This window comes from Nicotiana sylvestris, chromosome 11, assembly GCF_000393655.2.
Source record: "Nicotiana sylvestris chromosome 11, ASM39365v2, whole genome shotgun sequence".
Classification (NCBI taxonomy): Eukaryota; Viridiplantae; Streptophyta; class Magnoliopsida; order Solanales; family Solanaceae; genus Nicotiana; species Nicotiana sylvestris.
Window position 1 is genome coordinate 74,314,254 of NC_091067.1, and position 20,488 is coordinate 74,334,741.

Here is a 20,488-nt window from a genome sequence, read left to right on the forward strand (position 1 = left end):
ATAAGCGAATAATAAATTTGGTAGGCCAAATAACCTCTTTTTTCTTAAAATTAGTTTTGATGATAAAAGAGTCCACCTTATTTGCATTTCTTTGCTGAAAACAGCGTTGCTCAAATTTCAAATTTTGATTTCCTTCACCATTTGCTTTCTTTTCTACATTTCTTTTCATTTTTTGGGTTAAAAAAGGTGATGGTGGATTTGGTTGAGGTGGAAGGTGAGAAAATGACGTGGTAGCAGCTAAGTGGAGAAACAGACGGTAAGTAGGGTCCATTTAGCCGCTTTTTAAGATTTTTTTTTAAACAGCTGACGACTTAGCTGGATGTTCTGTTGAGGATAAGTAGCAACAACAACACAACCTCGTTTTCTCTCAATTCCTGATTTCCTTCCAATGGAGAAGTTTGCTACTCTCAACGCTTCAAACTTGAGCTCTGCTTCTCTTTTACCAATTGGGTTTTCTTCGCCTTGCGTCAAATCTGCAGTGTTGGCTCAACGCTCAAGGGTCCACGTCACAAGGGCTTCCATTGCTGTAGAGCAGCAAGCTCAAACTAAGGTTGCTGTCATCAGAGTTGGTACTAGAGGAAGGTACTGTCTATTCTTTACCCAATTTCACTTTTCAGACCCTATGTTTTTCTATCTGTACCAGAATGCCCAGCTGAGCTTAACGTTGTAGTCTTTCAAGTTTCAACTGAAAATTTTGAAAAAGCTTGCGGGTTTTACCAATCAACTATCAGTTAGTTCAATAGTCTCAGCACATTTAGCAATCAGAACTGAAAATGTAGGGAGCGGCTTTGCCAATGACTGCATTCGTGGAAGGAAATCTGGATTTAGTTTCCTTCAACATAATCCTACTGATGTTCGCATCCCTGTAATGCATTGGTGATAGTTAGGAATATTTCAGACTAGTTTTTTTTCTAATCTGTTAATGGCTTAATACCCATGTTTATGCCCAAAGGCGGATCCAAGATCTAAACTTAATGGGTTTGAGATTGTGATTCTACCACAACTCATTTGATTTACAGGGTTCGAAATCAATAATTTGTACGTACTTAGTGAATGTTTTACATATATACAGAGTATGAGCCAAAGTTATTGGGTTTGTATGAAACCATATCTTACCCTCTACATCCTCTTATGCCTTTGTTACGAATGTGTACGAATGTGTTGTATTTAGTTATGATGTCTGCTAGTGTTAGTCAGAATGTAGGCTTTTTAAGGGGATAAGAAATTTTGGGTAAAACAAAAATACAATCCTCTTTGTGTATGCCTATTAGAATTTGATTAATGCTAGTAAACCCTACCCTTTTGGCATTCTGTTTTTTTGTCTGATGGACTAAAATCTCTTGTGCTTCTCTACTTGATCCCTGAACATATGTGAAAACAGCTACGGAATGTTTAAGAGCTGAAGAGCACTGTTTAAGTCTCAACATTGCATCGGATTAACACTTTGTTCTTTTCCCTGCTTTCTGTGTGTGTCTGGGAGGTAGGAGGATAAAAATGGACTGCTATATCTCTGATGTGTTTTTGCTAAAACTCTTCTCTTATGGATTATGTACGTACTTGTGTAGGACAGCCCCCTAGCTCTTGCCCAAGCTTATGAGACTCGTGAGAAGCTAATAGCCTCATATCCTGACCTTGCTGAAGAGGGAGCCATTCAAATTGTAATAATAAAGACGACAGGTGATAAGATATTAAGTCAGCCTCTTGCAGACATTGGCGGAAAAGGGTTGTTCACAAAAGAAATAGATGAAGCTCTCATCAATGGGGAAATTGATATTGCTGTCCACTCAATGAAAGATGTGCCCACATATCTGCCAGAGAAGACAATTTTACCGTGCAACCTTCCACGTGAAGATGTGAGGGATGTATTCATTTCTTTAACTGCAGGTTCTCTGGCCCAGCTTCCATCAGGAAGCACAATTGGTACTGCTTCGCTGAGGAGGAAGTCACAGATTCTCCACCGGTATCCCTCACTCAATGTAAGTCTATTTCATATCACATCAGTCTCTGAAGATGACATACCAGCTTCTCAGTATGTGTTGATATCAGAAGAAAAAAGTGAACTAAGAAAAACTGTCAAATTTCCTATCAAGTCGCAATCATACTTTATGCCGGTCGTTGTTATACTCCATCTAGATTGTGTTGATGCATATGCCTTCTTTGAAAGTTAAAACGAGAAAATTAAATAGGTTATTGCATGCATTTAGTAGAAGATTATTTGCAACAATTAAGAGCATGATCAAACTGGGCCAAAGTAATCGAAGAAATTTGATATAGTCAAATAAATTGGGAATATGTTATAAAAAGAATATGTGAAAATAAATTCAGGAGTGTTGTGTTGCTTGTTCTGATAGTTAACCTAATATGGGGGTATGTTCCGTGAGTACTAATTGTTTCCTTGAGAAGGCAAATGTGAAGCCCAAAACTTTCTATATCTTAATCTCATTTAGATGAACCAAAATTTTGTGGTGAAATTTTGTTCTGTTTACTTCTAGCCTGTATTGCCTTATTTTGGTTAGTTCTGCTGATCTTATAAGCTTTACTCTTTGCTTTTATTAGTTGGAGAAGCAAGGCCAATAATTTTATGTGTATTTTGCCCGTAGGTGCTGGAGAATTTCAGAGGCAATGTTCAGACAAGGTTAAGGAAACTGAATGAGGGGGTAGTTCAAGCAACATTATTGGCATTGGCAGGTCTAAAACGTATGAATATGACAGAAAATGTAACTTCCATTCTCCCTATAGAAGATATGCTACCGGCTGTTGCTCAAGGAGCCATTGGTATTGCCTGCAGAACTGACGACGAGACAATGGTATTAGCACCCTTCTCTGCTACTATACAGATTTCCCCTGCTTCCCCAGTTGTTCATTTCTCCTCTTTTGAGGACTTTGTTGTGTTGTTAGTTAATGGATGCAATTACAGGCCAATTACATTGCCTCATTGAATCATGAGGAAACCAGATTAGCAGTGGCTTGTGAGAGAGCATTTTTGAAGACTTTGGATGGATCTTGTCGAACCCCAATTGCTGGGTATGCCTGTCGAGGTGAAGATGGAGATTGTATTTTCAAAGGATTGGTTGCCTCTCCAGATGGAACTCGAGGTAAACAAAATTGTTATTGACCGAATCCTAAGTAAAGTGACAGTGGGTGTGAATGCTGGGAATGTCTCTTTCCTGGTTACCTATTCCTTTCTATAATTATTTGTTGTATAATCTTTTTATGTCCCTCAATTTCAGTTATTGAAACCTCTAGAAAAGGCCCATATACGTTTGAAGACATGATACGAATGGGCGAAGATGCAGGCAAAGAACTACTCGCAGAAGCAGGTCCAGGATTTTTTGGAAACTGAGTAAAGCTTATCCGCCTCAGAGATGTCTAATAACAGGGAGAGAGATTGGAAAATGATATTTCACCCCTAGGATAGGATTATGAGTTCACTTATCCTTGTAACTGTAATAACGGCAATAGAATTTGAGTACTTTGTATATTAGGGTAGCATTTGAATTCTTTGTATATTAGTGTAGCATTTCCACGTCAGTTTGAAGTTGTTATCCTTCAAGGTTGCAGAGTTGTATGAAAATTTCTACTGACAGATTCTGAGTAATATGGATTGTTAATCACTTTATGCAACTGCTTTAAACAAAGTAAAGAAGATCCAGCTTGAAAGAAAATAGAAATTACTAGTGTAATATAATTTTATAAGCTCTGAAACACTGATTTTATCTAAATTGGCTTCTTCATCATGCCACCGTGAATCCAAATCACTCATTGAAAACTGATCATGTGAACAATTTTTTCTTGGTTAACTGATACTTACTAGTATATGATTACAACGAACAGTTTTCTGTGATCGAACAATGGTGCCAAGAGATGCAAAGAAAACATAGCTACCACAAGTAACTCTGGATCAGTCATATCCTTAAGAACAAAATTAGAATGCTAAGCTACATAGTTTCAAAAAAAAAAAGAACTACTTTAGTATATTATATTTGAAATATAATAAAAAGTGAAGTGTATTACATAAACTATAAAACAGTCCTCCCTTAACTAAAAAAAAAAGATATTATGTCCAAAAATCTTATCCAGAATAGGACGAAAATGGGGCGAAGATATTAAACAGAGAAGAGATATGGGATGAGATAGATAGATTATTATTTGGTACAAGCAACACTCTTCCCATTTCTCATCTTTTAATTAATGTTGCAATAACGAACCTCAGATATTGATAATGGAACTACACTCCTGCATTCACCCTCTTCCCTGCACTCCTTCCACCGGAATTTTGGTCTCCGGCGGTCGTACGGAAGCTAAGTTTGCTGCCAACCCCAGAAAGCTTCATTCTTTAACGCTGAATTCTGTCGCATTTTCTTCTAAAGATTACAACTTGGGCAGAAGTAGCTCTGCTGAATTTTCTAGGATGGCTATTGGCTCGGTATTCCCTAAGCCTAAAGCTTCAAAATTTCCCCTTTCTTGTTCTATGTGAAGCTACTCCACTATTTGCACTTTTCTAACGCAACCAGAGCTTTTCTTCTTTTTTTGTTGTATTTGTATATGTTGGCATGAGATAATTTAAATGAAGGATTCATATAGCCGACCCAATTTATTGGGTACTGACCCTTAGTTATTGTTGTTGTAGTTTTTACTGAAGTCGTGGTTGTTGCATTTTGTAGAGCAATTATCCGTTTTTGGGGTTTTGGTACATATTATTGTAAATTAACACAAAAATATCTGAATTTACACAGGACCTGTTAATTAGCAATCTCCATTTTTTTAATCCTTGTTCTCAATTGTTGGATTTGCCAGCTGAGTCAAAGGATAAGCTTGAGTTTGCAACTTCCAAGGTTCTTTAGTTTGGACCCTGCCTTTCCAAAAAGAAACAGGAAAGGATTTACCGTATTTCACTGTTTGAGAAATTCAGATTGTAGTCTAGTTCCTAAAATCAGACTTCACTGCCCCTTCCAGTGATATTGACTTTAGAAAATCTGTAGTCCTTGCCCTTATTTGGCCCTAGGGCATAGTTGTATTATATGACAGAAAGTCCTTATAAAAGTGAGTTTACTGCGTAAAAAGATACAATTAATCTGTAACTTTTTGGAAGAAGACAAAAGTTGTTATGGAAACTGAACAACTACCAATAGATTTGAATGCGAGAGGCACGGGGTTCGACCCCCCGCATCTCCATCAATAGATTTGATGGAGAGCCTCGGAGTAACAGTAAAGTTGTCCCCGTGTGACCTATATGTCACGAGTTCGAGCCGTGGAATCAGCCATTAACGCTTGTGTCAGGGTAGGGTGCATGCATACACCCTTCCCCAGGACCTTGTGTCAATGTCAATGTGGGATGTTTTGTGCATTGTGCTGCCCTTTTCAGTTCATAAGTCTGTTCTTGAGGCTTGCTACAAGTGTTTTCTTCTGGTAACTCTGTGTTTCAATATGAATGTTTGCTAATGTTTCCGCTTGACGCTGCACTTAACATGAATACATTTGGTACAGGATGTAAGCGAAGATACAGATGACATGTTTGATGATCTCCTAAAGAAACATGGGAAAGTGGTCTACAGAAGAAATGACCAAAAACCTGCAACTGAGGAGGTTGATGATGATGCTGAAAGCCTATCCTGTATGTTGCTTTGAATTGTTGGAGTGATAAAAATGATAACTTTCCGTGTTGCCAAAGCAGCTTGAACCTCAATAGTTTTACTTTTCATGTTGCTGAAGCAGCCTGAATCTCTTAGGCTATAGCTTTATATGAGGAACATCGATTGATTTTATCTTGTTGCTGCGTCTTGTTTTGAGAATATTGAAGAATGTGCTGACAAACTTTAATTTCATAACTCATATTCCTTTTCGTGTTTTTATTAATTTATTATCTTCTTTGGCAAAAACTCTATCTCCCCCTATGATTTCTGAACTTACATTGTAGCTCCCTATAGTGAATAATAGACTTGAGAGCCCCCTCTAGTTTACAAACCATTCATTTTACTTGCCTGATCAATCACATATGTGTCGCATTTGTTGTTCCTCCAAAATTTTACTGAAAATTGTCACGAACATCTTCCATATCTTTATGTGTAGGAGCTCATGTATTAAAATGTTCATGGACTTCCGTTGCCTCTTCTATCTAAAAGTAATATTGCCAGAAGGTTTTTCAGATAGTATTATTTTCGTTAGATCTCTCTAGTATAATCCCACGTTTTATTATAGACTAATCCTTAAGGTAGTATATTTAATTGCAATTTGGTTCACAGCTTTTTGCTTAGTATAAGTTTGACTTATTTTAGTGAAGTTTACTGCTAATGTTGCTTAATTTCGATGTAGATTGGTGGTGCCTAAACTATTGAATCTCATCATCATAACATAAAATTATACAAGACATAATCATAAAGAAAAAGAAACCAAGTTTTACTACTCTTAATTGGTAACAATATGGTGCTTTGAGAAGAAAAAATGAGAGAAAGGTGAGAATAAAGAAAGGAAAAGAGATGGATCTTATTTTTAGATGTGTGATAAACCAAGCTTTCCCCCTCTTCGCCATGCCCTAACTGAAATTCATAATGATCATTGAAGTGATCTTTGCACGAGAAACTACAGCACATCCTTATTCTTTCTACTGCTAGGTGTTACACATATTGCTGCTTTTGGCCCCGTATTCTTGCGATCTACATTTCTTTAGGATCCTTATAGCTGTCTTGCTTTGTATTCCTTTATTGTTTTATGGAGATTCGTGTATGGAACAACAACATATCCACTCTGGCATTTCCTGCTGTTTTTTTCCTTTTCTTTTCGCTTCATTAGTGACTTATTGCTCTCCTGCTTAACAAGAACATGTATCAATGACTAAAGAACACCAGTGGACTTAGAATCTGTGAATGTATGTGATGATTAACTTTACACCGACTTTGATAACAGTGCTATTCCCTCTGTGCAGTTGCAGTGGCTGTGGCTAAAGTTGCAAGTGATGTGAAGGCTGGAGATATAAAGGTTCTCTTTGTCAAGCCTCTAGTATATTGGACTCGGTTTTTCATTATTGCTACTGCATTCTCTCGCCCACAGATTGATGCCATTGGGTATGATATCATATCTTGAGTGTTTTTTATTTGACATTAACCAGCAGCATAAAATAACCACAAATGAGTAAATAAAAAGAGAGGATGGCATTTTGCATTTCTGAATTTTATCCAAATTTGTCATAAAGGACCAGAATAAGAGATATGGCTGAGGTACAATATGGAAGAGTTGCATCTGGAGATTTCAAACCCAACTCGTGGACGCTGCTAGACTTTGGTAAGTAGTTTTATGGCACTTTAATGATCCTACCATTAATCTGTATCACAGCTGAAGAATTTCAGTACTGAATTTGATTCAGCTGTTGTCTCATTCTTCACCCACCACTATTTTTCATTTCATACCTAAACAAGTACAGTTATGAGACAATATTGTTCTGCACATTAGGACTAGCAGGCAGTAACTCATTTGTTGACTAACCCACTCCTGCAACTATTTACTATGACTATTGCTTCAAATTGTCCGACATAATTTACTCAAATATAGTGCTTGAACTGTCACAAGGTTAAATGAGCTTGCAAACAATTCAGTATTACTAAGGGGGGAGTGGGAAAAGGTATTTAAAGGTTCAAAACACGGAGATCTCTGTCTCATATAAGAGAGGAGGAGTTTGAATCTTGTCATGCTGCATAGGGGTAGTGCTTATCAAAACTCAGTTTCGCGTATAAGGTGAACTTCTGGTTTCAATTTGGGCTAGCTATCCCGAGGGCCAAACCTGTTATAGTCAGGACCATAGAACATATTATCTCCAAAACTCTAAAAACTGGAGTTTGAGTGTTTTGTTTTGAGAAGGCGATGCTATATATTGTGTCCTTTGATATCCCTGCTAGCTCAATGTATTTTCACTAAATTAAAATTGTGTTTGAAGTCTATATAGAGATCAGGCTTTATCATTTCCGCTTGGCGTTAGTGTTATCCTTACAGTATTTTGATCCTTTTTCCAGAGAGGAGGCTGTAAAAAGAAATGCTAGCAACAACAGACAATGAAAACTGCTTATATTTATGACGTAATCACAGTGCTACTATTTGACACTTGCAGTAACCATGTAGTATGCCTTGAAAAGTATTATTGTTGCTGATATGTCACTTCATGTCTCTCTTAATTACAGGTGATGTTGTTGTTCATATATTTCTTCCTCAGCAGCGTGAGTACTACAACCTGGAAGAATTCTATGGCAATGCAGCGCCTATCGAACTACCATTTGAGAACCAAAGATTGCGGGGATCTAAAGGTTATTAAAGTCCAAAGATTTTGGCCTCATGGTGATCGATAGAAATTGTTAGCAAATTAAGAGGGAGTAGCAGTGTTCCCCTGAAAAGTGAAAACTGACACGAATACATGTTGTGGGGGTCATTCTGCTGGTCCACCCGTTGAACTATTTTTTATCAGGAACAATGTAATTGCTTTTGTAGAACACAGTTTTATACTTGCCTTTGCTCTAGAAATATCTAGTGAAGAAAGAGCTTACTTGCATTTTTTTTTCTGAATTAAATTGGGTGTCAAAGTTCGGGCTCATTGTCTCATCCTACAACAGAACCTGGCGTCTCTCTTTCCTCCTTTATTTTTCAACATGTGTATTAGTAGCATTTAGACACACTTGCATTGCACTTGAGGAAAGGAGAGCCTGTGCTATGCAGTTCCAACTCTCCAGTAGGTTCACCATTTTACAGTTCGCTTCGGTAGATGAAACCTGTCAATAATTTTATAGGAGAGAAATCACTGGGGCCTGGGAGTGAAGTTGCATTCAACAAGCCATGGAAGAGGATAGAGACTTGGCAAGGAAGGCGATTAAAGAAAAAGGCAATGCTGCTCGTAACATGAACATAATGGTCTGGTTCTTTGCTGGTACATTCGGTCACTGAGTTTGAATCTAACATCAACATAGGAGTTGAAAACGAACGTAAACCTGGCTGCTAAGATACAATTACTACATAAATTCAAACTCTTTGGTCAACATAGAATGCTCTAAACTACTGGGTACAAGAGCTGGCAAAATTATCGATGAAGTGGGAATTTAACTAAAATTCCATCAAAATTTTACAAACTAATATTTACAGGGACAGTGATAAGGAAGGGGAGCATTGAAGCGTATGACCTATAGGTCACCAATTTAAGCTGTGGAATCACCCACTGATTCTTGCATCAAGGTAGACCGCCTACATCATACCCCTTGGGGTGTGGCCCTTCCGTGGACCCTACGTGAATGCCGGATGCTTCATACACCAGGCTACCTTTTTTTTTTTTACAGTGATAAGGATAACCAACGACACAGCTCATTGTCACTTCACATCTTAATTGAAAATTTGCATAGAAATTAGCAAGATCTGCGCGAGACAACCATAACTAAAGCAGCCAAATACGGGTCCAAAGAATCCAAGTACTCATCACAGGCAGCATTTGATAAGAATGTGAATTCCTGCAAAACAATTTTTTACTTCAGTAGATACAAGAGTCAAAAAGAAAAGAACGGGGAGGGTGTGAATTTCTAGAGTGCACTAGTAGATAAACAAAAACGGTCTGGCTAGAAAAAGAATGATGTAGAATGTACAAAACGAGAAAGAACTAATAATTTTGAAAACCTACACCAAGAATTGGTTCGTGTTCGAAGAAACTCAATTTATTCCACTCTCCAACTAGACAATTGTAATTCCCGTTTTAATCTCCTTTTCCTGTCCCCTGCCCCCCCCCCCCCCCCAACAAAAAAAAAGAAAGAAAAACAAAACCAACGAGCATTCTCCAAACTTATGAAAAGGAAGTATCTTTTAATTTTATTTTACTCTGTTTTTGTTTCTTTGCTTTTTTGGGGGGAGAACATGAGGTACAATAGAATGTATGTTTAGATTAACTTAAACATAGTTTCAAAACGCCATTTATGCTTATACTACAAGCTTACTCAACACCCCCCTCTTCCTTTCTTTTGCTCTATTGTGGAGTATATATCTATTTTACCTCATGTTCTCCAAATTTGTGGGGGGGGGGGGGGGAAGTATCTTGGAATTGACTAAATATTGTTTCAGAAGGCATTTTATGCTCATTGAAAAAGTTCTTTTATCCTCTCTTTTTTCTTTTTGTTTTGAACTGTCGCTAAAATCTACGTGAAGTGGAAAGCAAAAATATATGAAGTACCTAACACATCTTCAAATTGTATTACTAGTACCATGGCTATTGCAGAAGATGGAAAGGATGTGATCTTACATGCAATCTCTCATGCATAAGCAACTAAAGAAACAAGAAACATTTACTGCTTAAATAAAGATACTGATGCAAAAAAGTAAAGCTAAATAGGGGAGTGGCAGTACAGTTAGCAGTGTGCTGACTTGGCTGTCCGGGATCGATTAGACTTATCTCCATATCATGAGTTGCCGACCAACCAGGTTCATATGTTTCAAGAAATCCAATCTTAGCCTTATTTGGGAGATCATGTGGGTGAACAAATGGAACTCCTGCTGGCCATCCAATCTCCATCCTTATATTAGTACAAGGGCTATCAAGTGACTGGATGTGACTTTCACAGTCCTTTAAGGTGCAGAACCTCAGCTTGATGCCCTTTTTATCAGCTATATCTTGAACTCTCTCTTTGAGAACTCTTTGTGCCTCCAATCTCAACCTCTTTGAAGGTGGTAGAGGTTTAGATCTTGAGTTACTCTTTTTCCTCCTCATCATGGGCTTCATAGATCCTGTATCAGCATTTCATCGATCCAAGGACCTGTTGTTAAAAGCTTCTTACTAAGGAATACTAGCAGAAAAGAGAACTCAATTTAATGTTAACTAAATGCAGCAAGCAATAATACACTGCTTAAGGACAACTAAGAGAAGAAATTAAAACCATCAAAATTACAACAAACCAAGATGTTGTAACAATAAAAAAGCTTTCCTTCTTCAGCCCCCTTACATTAAAATGTATGTAGATTCAGCTTCTAGACAACTCCTTCACACTGATTCTTTTTCCATTTTCCCCTTCTTCTGGCAAGTGATACAAACAAACAAACAGACAGAATCTGGCACCTTTTAATTCATAATCTAACCGATGGAAGCTGGCTTTATCTGCTTTGACCGTCTTTGACGAGTCATTTCCAGATACTTAAGATAATACCAGTAATAATTTAAACTAGGTCCTTCTTTTACTTCAAAGTTTTCAAAAGTTTTTATGGCTAAGCTTGTCACGAAAATTTTCATATTACTGACCACAATGATACGTGATACACTATTATACACCAGCTTCCTTCAGCAATGTGATTTGGTTCTACATAAATCTTCAAAAGTAACAATAAATGCTTTTGCTCGGATTTATTAGCTGCATTGACTCATAATCACGCTAACTAACTCTAGCAACTAGAAACTATTACTAGACTGACACTTCTCGAAAAACATGGAAGTTTCATGCTTAGGATAAGCTTCTTTACCAATCAAGCAGTCAACTGGCACTCCAACTGAAGACATCAGGGAGAAACCATCCACGAAAACCAACTTTAGCTCACCTTATCCTTAACATGTCTACTAATATATCTAAATTTAAAGAAAGAAAAAAAAAAAAAAGCATGAAGTAAGTCTAGATTATCATTTCAATATTGATAATGAAAACAGGAAAAAATGGTGGCATACCATCTTGGGCTGTAGGAAAGTTGAATGTCGGGAAATTGCTCCTGTTAAGCAACTGATCAGTTGATCTCTGCATAAAATCGTCAACTGGTACAGGAAGCTGGAATTGAGCTTCAACCCCATGACCAGCAGCCCGCATCTCTGAACAATTGAGGTTGGTCATGGACTTGGGCATAAGTTTAAAAGCAAGAGAACATCGCCCATATATGCTCCCCTGTTGATTACCGGTATCTGTGCGATGAAGTGCAGGGCTGATATAGCCCGCAGTTGCCTGATATAAAGCAAGGCCAGGATAAACTATTGCCTCTTGGGGACCAAGATCACCATCCACAAGAACCCAGTGACCATGAAAATCTCTCACATGTAGACCAGGCTTATCCGACTTAACAACCGTAACAAGGCTTCTGTCAACCTGATGTTCATGATCTGAGAACATCGCTAACTGACCATCCTCTTGGGTTGCCAGGCTATGGTGTTGTGCACCCTGAAAAGATGGTCTGGCATGACAACAGACGGATAACACAGAGGATGATATTTCTCGGTTTCTGAGGGGAACACTGTCAAGTATTTCAGTGAATGGAGAGCTGCGCAGATTTAAATAGAAGCTGATGGCATCCAATATATCTCTTGCTGCTCTTCCAAGCAGAGAGAATACATCCGATAAACCAGCAGGAGGAAATTCAATATCACTGCTGGGTTCTGTAGGAGTGAGCCCTGGCCTGAAATCATAAGTTTCTTGCCATTGTTGAGGATCTGCACGGTAGCCAGAAGTCTTACACCATTCTCGAGAGTCATCAGAATGAATAACATCAGCGGCAGGATACGAGGGTTTGTGTTGGAAGTAAAGTCGGGCAGACTCTAGACTACACCTTAAAAGAGCTCCATCACTTGTGGATAGCTGGATAATAGCGGCTGAATATTGAGCCAACGACTGTGACAAAGTTGAGACTGATAATTTATACGAATCGGAAGGAAGACCTTCCAATGGTATCAAATCAATGAGCTTCACACGACCCAGAGTTGGCAGGCCATTGCCTGCCATGGAACCCTCTAGAGACACTGATTTAGTGATGTTTGTTCAAATTGAGACCACACTCACTGAGTAGCAAACAGAAGACACAGTCAATTCAGAAAATAAAATATATATAAACAACAAGCAAACTCTCATCAGTGGTCGGCTATATGACTCCTTAATACCTTGGACCCGTTTATTCCAATACTCAATAATTTGGATTCTCAACACTAAAGGTTCTGTATAATATCACTGGCATAAACGCTCCTAACAACCAATTTTTTTTTTAACCAGTAAAAGGAAATTCCATGTAGTGATTCTATCATGTCTAAAAGAGATTCAGCCTAATTAATTTACTCCATAATACCTCACTAAAGCAATTAGCATGTCCATATTGGTCTGTGACTACTTAAATTAATTGAGAAAAGAAATATCAAAGAGAAAGAATAATAGATTATGTGACAATTATAATAAGGCAGACAAATTGAGCTTCAAAATTGAAAAATTGAGGCTTTATTTACGCACCAGAGGCAGACGCTGCACTGCAAACGAATTCACACAGAGGGAAAAGAAGAGCAGTTGACCGGAAGCGAAGAAAAGCAGAGCAAGTTCGCAGCGGAGAGAGAACAGTGGGCGTTCAGTGGATCGCCGGTAACTATGAAATTATTGGGTCCATATTTGCAGCCCATTCTCGTTTATTTGAGTGAAAATGGCGTGTAGTAGCCACAGGGTGTATTTAATTTTTATCCACTATTTAAAATGCTTATAAAAAATAGCCACTACTAAGGGGAAAAGACACAATTACCCTTTCTCTATTTCTTGTATAATCCCAAAATCGACGAGAACCCTTATTTCATTCGTTCAGAGTTATGTGTTTCTTCATCTTCCTCGTATTCAAATTGCAATCTCAGTTAAACTTCTGCTCCTTCATCTTCTCCGTCATCTTCCGTCATCTTCATCTTCATCTTCTCCGTCATCTTCTGTCCTTCATCTTCTTCGTCATCTTCGTTTTTCTTTATTTGTAAGTTGGTTCAATGCCGTGTGAAGTATGTGTGAAATTTCAAAAATTAGCATTATATGTTGATTCAGTATAGTATATTTTGTGTGATTCTGTTTTTAATAAATTTTTAGTGTGTGAAATTTGAAATGTGTTTGTGGTTGAGTCAATATATTTTATTATGTAGGTATATTTCATAAAAATAGTTGTAGAAATTCATAAGCTTACTGTGATTATGAATTTTCAGTTAACTGTGTTTATTAAATGTAAGGAAGAAACGACATTAAATTTTGTAGTTGGAATTCAAAGTTAAGGACTGATTGTCCTTAACTTTTGCACATGAAACTTGAAGTTAAGGACAAAATGTCCTTAACTTTGGATGTTGAAAGTATATGTTAAGGACTGTATTTCCTTAACCTATGCACTACAATTTAAAGTTAAGGACTGATTGTCCTTAACTTTTGCACATAAAACTTGAAGTTAAGGACTAAGTGTCCTTAACTTTGAATGTTGAAAGTATAAGTTAAGGATTGTATTTCCTTAACCTTTGCATTTACAATTTAAAGTTAAGGACTTATTGTCCTTAACTTTTGCACATGAAACTTGAAGTTAAGGACTAAGTGTCCTTAACTTTGGAATTTGAAAGTATAAGTTAAGGACTGTATTTCTTTAACGTTTGCACTTAAAATTTAAAGTTAAGGATTGTATTTGTTTAACTTTTAAACTTGAAATTTTAAGTTAAGTCCTAATCTTTGTTTGTTTTTCCTTCTTTTCTAGTGTTATAATAGAAGGCGATCATTTGTTTGATTTTGACGATTGGCGTAATTTTCTGGTATATTGGAAAGGAGATTTTCAATATAAGGAAACAATTAAAAGTTTTCTGTCAAATAGCCAATGGAAGAAATTGAGGGAAAGCATTTTTGGCAACTTCTTCAGATTACAAAGTGTGAAGTTCTCGGGTAAACTTATGCACTGTGTATTGCTTTCTGAAATTGTTAGTAATGAACCTGATTCGATGACCTTCAAGGTATTTGACCGCGATATTAAGTTTACTCGTGATGCATTCCATATTATTACTGGTTTGAAGTCTTATTCGTCGCTTGACATGAAAGGTTTAAATGAGAAAGAGAATAGGCTTTTAAGAGTCTATTTCCCTGGAAAGGACAAAATTGAGTTGGCTGATTTGTATAGTTTTATTTCTAGTCGCCCACATGGTATAACTTCATCATTTGCTGGCAGTGATGATGATGCTTTGAAGTTGGCAACACTCTATTTTGTTGAGTCGGTTTTGATGGGCAAGAGGAAAAATAGGAATGTGTCGGAGCAAATAATGAAAATTGTTGACGATGATGCACTTTTGCGCTTCCTTCAACTGGGGCTCTCTTGCTTATGAGACGCTATTAAAATCATTGAAGAGTTGCTTGAAATCAAATGAGAATGATGTTCAGAAGGAGAAAGAGAAAGAAAAAGATATTGATAGCTACACTTTAGTTGGCTTTCCTTTTGCGTTTTGTGTCTGGATTATGGAAGTACTTCCTATTTTCCAAGAGAAACAATTTGTGAACTTCAAAGAAGTTGGTTATCCTCGAATGTTATGTTATTCTGAAATGAAGTCTCCACAATTTGATGCTCTTTGTAGAAAATATTTCCATAATAAAAAAGTAAGTTAATGTAATTACTATCTCTTTTTTTGTTTATTTGTTTTAGTTATGTATACTTATGTTTAGTTTTTCTTATATAATAGGTGTTTAAGTTGATTGAGGTGTCACCCTTTATTCCCGTGGAAGAAGAAGATACACAGCCTCTTTGTGTGGAGGAGCCAGTTTCACAAGATCAAGGCTCAAGGTCTTCTTCCACACAATTTGACGAAGGCGTACTTAAGGAAATTGTTAGAGTATGTGTTTCTGCCTTTGAATAGTATTAGTTTTTTATTTGATTATTTCTTGCTTACGAACACCTTTTTTTTATATTATGTTTTTTGATTCAGAGATTATCAGAGAGTTTTAAGAAGGATTTGCAAGCAGAAGTTACCAGAGTTAATCAGAAAATTGTTGTATCGGAAAAAAAAATTGAGAACGAAATCAAGGTAATTTCAGTGAACTTGGAATTGAAAGATAAGGACTTCTTGTCCTTAACTTTTGAACTTTGAAATGAAACTTAAGGACATTATGTCCTTAAGTTTTGAACTTGGAATTCAAAGTTAAGGACTTCTTGTCCTTAACTTTTGAACTTGGAGTTCAAACTTAAGGATTGCATTTCCTTAAGTTTTGAACTTTAAGTTCAAACTTAAGGACTGCCTGTCCTTACTTTTGAACTTTGAAATGAAACTTAAGGACATCATGTCCTTAAGTTTTGAACTTGGAATTCAAAGTTAAGGACTTCTTGTCCTTAACTTTTGAACTTGGAGTTCAAACTTAAGGATTGCATTTCCTTAAGTTTTGAACTTTAAGTTCAAACTTAAGGACTGCCTGTCCTTACTTTTGAACTTTGAAATGAAACTTAAGGACATTATGTCCTTAAGTTTTGAACTTGGAATTCAAAGTTAAGGACTTCTTGTCCTTAACTTTTGAACTTGGAGTTCAAACTTAAGGATTGCATTTCCTTAAGTTTTGAACTTTAAGTTCAAACTTAAGGACTGCATGTCCTTAAGTTTTAAACATGTCCTTCTCTTTGTAACTTAGTTGCTTTCTCAGGATTTAAAGAAAACTCTAGGATCAAAGCTTGATACTTTGATGAACATGTTTGGGAAAGCTGATCAGATGAACACAGATAGAGAATCTAGTGTTCCAATTAGAAAATATGGAGTTGATGATCATTGTCGTGCTACTGAGCGTACTGGCATATTCAACCAAGATGCAGGTGGTGTTGAATGTGATTATATGGATGTTCATGCAGAGGGTCAGTATGAAAGAGAATTTAGAGATGCACATCTAGATGATGAAACTGAAAATGTTACTGATATTGGGAAAGGTTAGTTATAGATTTTGATTTTTATTTTCGTTGAAATGTATATTCAATAGATTAATACATATAAACTATGCATGTGCATGCAGAAGTTTGTGGAGTGCCGGAGAAAATTTGTAGAGTTTGTGGATTGCAATCACAGGAGGATTTAACAAGTCCATTGGGGACAAGTGTCAGCGAGATTGTATGCAAATGCTTAGAAGGAACGTATGATCTCTCTACACTGCTGTCATACAAAGAAAAATTTGGAGTTCAAACTTGTGCTAGTCAAGGTTAGATAAATTTTTCATTATATATTGTATCTTTATTTCATTATATATTGTTTCTTTTGAAGCAGCAAGCAAAGAAGCTGGAGTGCAGTATCAAGAGAAAACTGGACTACAATCTCAAGACATAGGCAGAAGTGAGATTGGTTCCAAATCTATAGATGCAATATGTGATGTTGATGATGTAGCTGGAATGATCTTGGATATTGCAAATGGTTAGGCAGTGCTTTTTTAATTTTATATATGTTTGTTTTAATTAAAGATTATTAACATGTTAGCTGTTGTAAATATTTTTGCAGAATCTTGTCAACAAGCATCTAAAGATCATGGTGAACAACTGCAAGATAAAGAAAATGTGGAATTGCAAGAAAAAGAAAATGCTGCACGCAATATTTTAGCTGAGTTGTCTCTTGAAAAAACACAAGAAGGTACTGTGGAGAAGACAGGTACTGATTGTGCCCTAATTATTATATGTACAATTGAAATTTTGTCTCTTCATTTGACCTGTTGCAGAAAACTAATATGAATATGTATATATATATATATATATATATATATATATATATATATATATATATATAATGTCGCCACCAGAGGAAAACAAAGAGGACACCAATGATGACAATATTAACCAATATAGAAGGAAAAGAAAGAAAGACAGTATTGGTTATGATGGTCCGTCATTTTCTCTTCTTACTCCTACTCCTCCAAGTAAGCTAATGGACATTGATGCGACTTTGACTATGGAGGGTGAAGGAAATGTTGAAGAAGAACTTGGTCGAGGTAAAAGGAACAAGAAGTTAAGCTGGCAGTTGAAATCTCCTTTTGATAAGGAAGGAAAAGCAGTAAGTTCCAAGGCAGACAATCAAAATACTCTGAAGAGTTCAGGTTGGATAAAATCAACCTATACTCGTAGGTGTATTTTTCATTATGCCAAAGAAGATGAAAAATTAGTGAAGAAATTCATTGTGTGGTTGGGCAAGGAGAAAAGGAGAGGTCGCAAAAAAGAGTAAGTCTCTTAATGTGTTTCACTACATCCTTAACTTCTGTGATTGTAAGACTAATTTTAGGACTAACTGTCCTTAACTTATAGATTCAAGTTTAAAACTTAAGGACTTCTTGTCCTTAAGTTTGAATTCAAAATTCATAAGCTAAGGACATGCAGTCCTTAAGTTTGAGTATCAAATTCAAAAGCTAAGGACACTTGGTCCTTAAGTTATAGATTAAAGTTTTCAAAATTCTAACTTGACATTTTCAAAATTTTCAGGGGACAAATTGATTTATATGCTGATGATAATAGTTTGAGGAAAAAACCATACAAATTGTATCATCAAAAAATCAGTAGCAAAATGTTTTTCCTTGAGCTTTCAGATAGCAAATTTGTTCTTGATGATAAGGTTAGATAATTCACAAGGCATTTATTTTTTCTATAATTAATTTATCATTTTTTCATTATTTTATGACTGATTTGTTATTGATTTGTTTTATTTTTTGCCTTTTTATGAAGCATATTGACATTGCTCTCTATTATCTGAGAAAGAAGGAATGTTACCACCCTCGCGATCATCCTTTTCGATGCACAACTACTGATGTTCTTTTTGATAATTATATGGCACTTGTGTATAAAGATTTCAGTGAAGATGCTAGTGATGAGTTTTGGTGTGCTGGTGATAATCAGTTATTTCTGACACCATATGTGTGGGGGGACAGCCGTAGATGTGGAATTGCATGGACTGAGGTTGACAAAATCTTTTTTCCATGTCGGCTTCCTTCAGAAGATGATGAAGTTGTGACACACTTTTTGTTGGGAGTATTGGACTTGAATCAAAAAAAGATTGATGTATATGATTCCATATACAGTGAGCCATATGAAGCAGGAATGAACTACATGCAAATGTATGCACGCATGATCCCCCATTTGCTAAAGTTCTCACAGTTTGACAAAAATCACAAGTCTTTTGGGAATGTCTTCAACAAATTTGATATACAGTGGCAAAGATCACCACACCAAACTGGATCGTACGTGTTATTATTTGTTATATTATTTATATGTACTTAAGATTTATTGTTTAATTCACTGCATATCTTACATTTCTCTTAGGACTGATTGTGGTGCATTCCTGATCAAATTTGCCGAGTTGCTGATGATTGGAAAGGATGTGCAGCAATTCCAACCCGAAGACATAAAAGACTTTCGAAAAGAACTTGCTGCAAATCTTTGGGCACATGGTGAATGGAAAAGAAATTCTGGTTACGATACTCCACCAGAAAATATTGGTGATGATTATGAGAGTGAAAATGAAACATTATGTCCAAAGGAGTTGTAAAGAAATTGTGGTGTTATTTTTGTATAAAATTGTTGTAAAGGTGACATCTGAATTATGCTAGTTTAGGATAGTTCTGAAATATTCTGTAAATTTGTGAAAAGGCACTTATATTTTGTTTTGTTGGCATAGCATAATTTTTTGTAACAGCTATGCAAAATTACAATTTCAATCCTTAACGTTTGAACTTAAAATTCAAAGTTAAGGACAGACAGTCCTCAAGTTTTTAACATGGGACTATAACTTAAGGACCTCATGTCCTTAACGTTTGAACTTAAAATTTAAAGTTAAGGACAGACAGTCCTTAAGTTTTTAACTTGTATTTCAAATTTAAGGACTCCTGTAGTTAATGACAAACAGTCCTCAAGTTTTTAACATGGGACTATAACTTAAGGACCCCATATCCTTAACTTTTGAACTTAAAATTCAAAGTTAAGGACAGACAGTCCTCAAGTTTTTAACATGGGACTATAACTTAAGGACCTCATGTCCTTAACTTTTGAACTTGAAATTCAAAGTTAAGGACAAACAGTCATTACGTTTTTAACTTGTATTTCAAATTTAAGGACTCCTGTAGTTAATGACAAACAGTCCTCAAGTTTTTAACATGGGACTATAACTTAAGGACCTATGTCCTTAACGTTTGAACTTAAAATTTAAAGTTAAGGACAGATAGTCCTTAAGTTTTTAATTTGTATTTCAAACTTGACTCCTGTAGTTAATGACAAACAGTCCTCAAGTTTTTAACATGGGACTATAACTTAAGGACCTCATGTCCTTAACGTTTGAACTTAAAATTTAAAGTTAAGGACAGACAGTCCTTAAATTTTTAACTTGTATTTCAAATTGAAGGACTCTTGTAGTTAATGACAAACAGTCCTCAAGTTTTTAACATGGGACTATAATTTAAGGACCTCATGTCCTTAACGTTTGAACTTAAAATTCAAAGTTAAGGACAGACAGTCCTCAAGTTTTTAACATGGGACTATAACTTAAGGACCTCATGTCCTTAACTTTTGAACTTGAAATTCAAAGTTAAGGATAGACAGTCATTACGTTTTTAACTTGTATTTCAAATTTAAGGACTCATGTAGTTAATGACAAACAGTCCTCAAGTTTTTAACATGGGACTATAACTTAAGGACCTATGTCCTTAACGTTTGAACGTAAAATTTAAAGTTAAGGACAGAGAGTCCTTAAGTTTTTAACTTGTATTTCAAACTTATGGACTCCTGTAGTTAATGACAAACAGTCCTCAAGTATTTA

The 20,488-nt window shown here is 36.1% G+C and overlaps 4 protein-coding genes across 4 annotated transcripts; 3 read left to right on the forward strand and 1 right to left on the reverse strand.

The window, feature by feature from the left end:
• Positions 1–307: 307 nt before the first annotated feature.
• Positions 308–3,614, forward strand: LOC104239258 (porphobilinogen deaminase, chloroplastic-like). The gene is made up of 5 exons (XM_009793842.2): positions 308–582; positions 1,571–1,976; positions 2,601–2,807; positions 2,918–3,095; positions 3,231–3,614. The coding sequence occupies exons 1-5, from the start codon at positions 389–391 to the stop codon at positions 3,341–3,343; spliced, it is 1,098 nt and encodes a 365-aa protein (XP_009792144.1). The 5' UTR covers positions 308–388; the 3' UTR covers positions 3,344–3,614.
• Positions 3,615–4,043: 429 nt separating this feature from the next.
• LOC104239257 (protein Iojap, chloroplastic) lies at positions 4,044–8,575 on the forward strand. Its single transcript, XM_009793841.2, has 5 exons — positions 4,044–4,426; positions 5,488–5,614; positions 6,923–7,061; positions 7,190–7,278; positions 8,169–8,575. Exons 1-5 carry the CDS (start codon positions 4,223–4,225, stop codon positions 8,297–8,299), a joined length of 690 nt encoding a protein of 229 aa, XP_009792143.1. The 5' UTR covers positions 4,044–4,222; the 3' UTR covers positions 8,300–8,575.
• A 417-nt stretch (positions 8,576–8,992) lies between these two features.
• On the reverse strand, positions 8,993–13,398 carry LOC104239256 (uncharacterized). The gene is made up of 4 exons (XM_009793839.2): positions 13,197–13,398; positions 11,663–12,757; positions 10,360–10,737; positions 8,993–9,476 (listed from the first exon to the last, which is right to left on the reverse strand). Coding segments are annotated over exons 2-4 (1,419 nt in total). The 5' UTR covers positions 12,702–12,757; positions 13,197–13,398; the 3' UTR covers positions 8,993–9,474.
• Positions 13,399–17,479: 4,081 nt separating this feature from the next.
• Positions 17,480–19,225, forward strand: LOC138881175 (uncharacterized). The gene is made up of 4 exons (XM_070161381.1): positions 17,480–17,907; positions 18,166–18,295; positions 18,406–18,917; positions 19,000–19,225. Exons 1-4 carry the CDS (start codon positions 17,480–17,482, stop codon positions 19,223–19,225), a joined length of 1,296 nt encoding a protein of 431 aa, XP_070017482.1.
• The last annotated feature ends 1,263 nt before the right edge of the window (positions 19,226–20,488 follow it).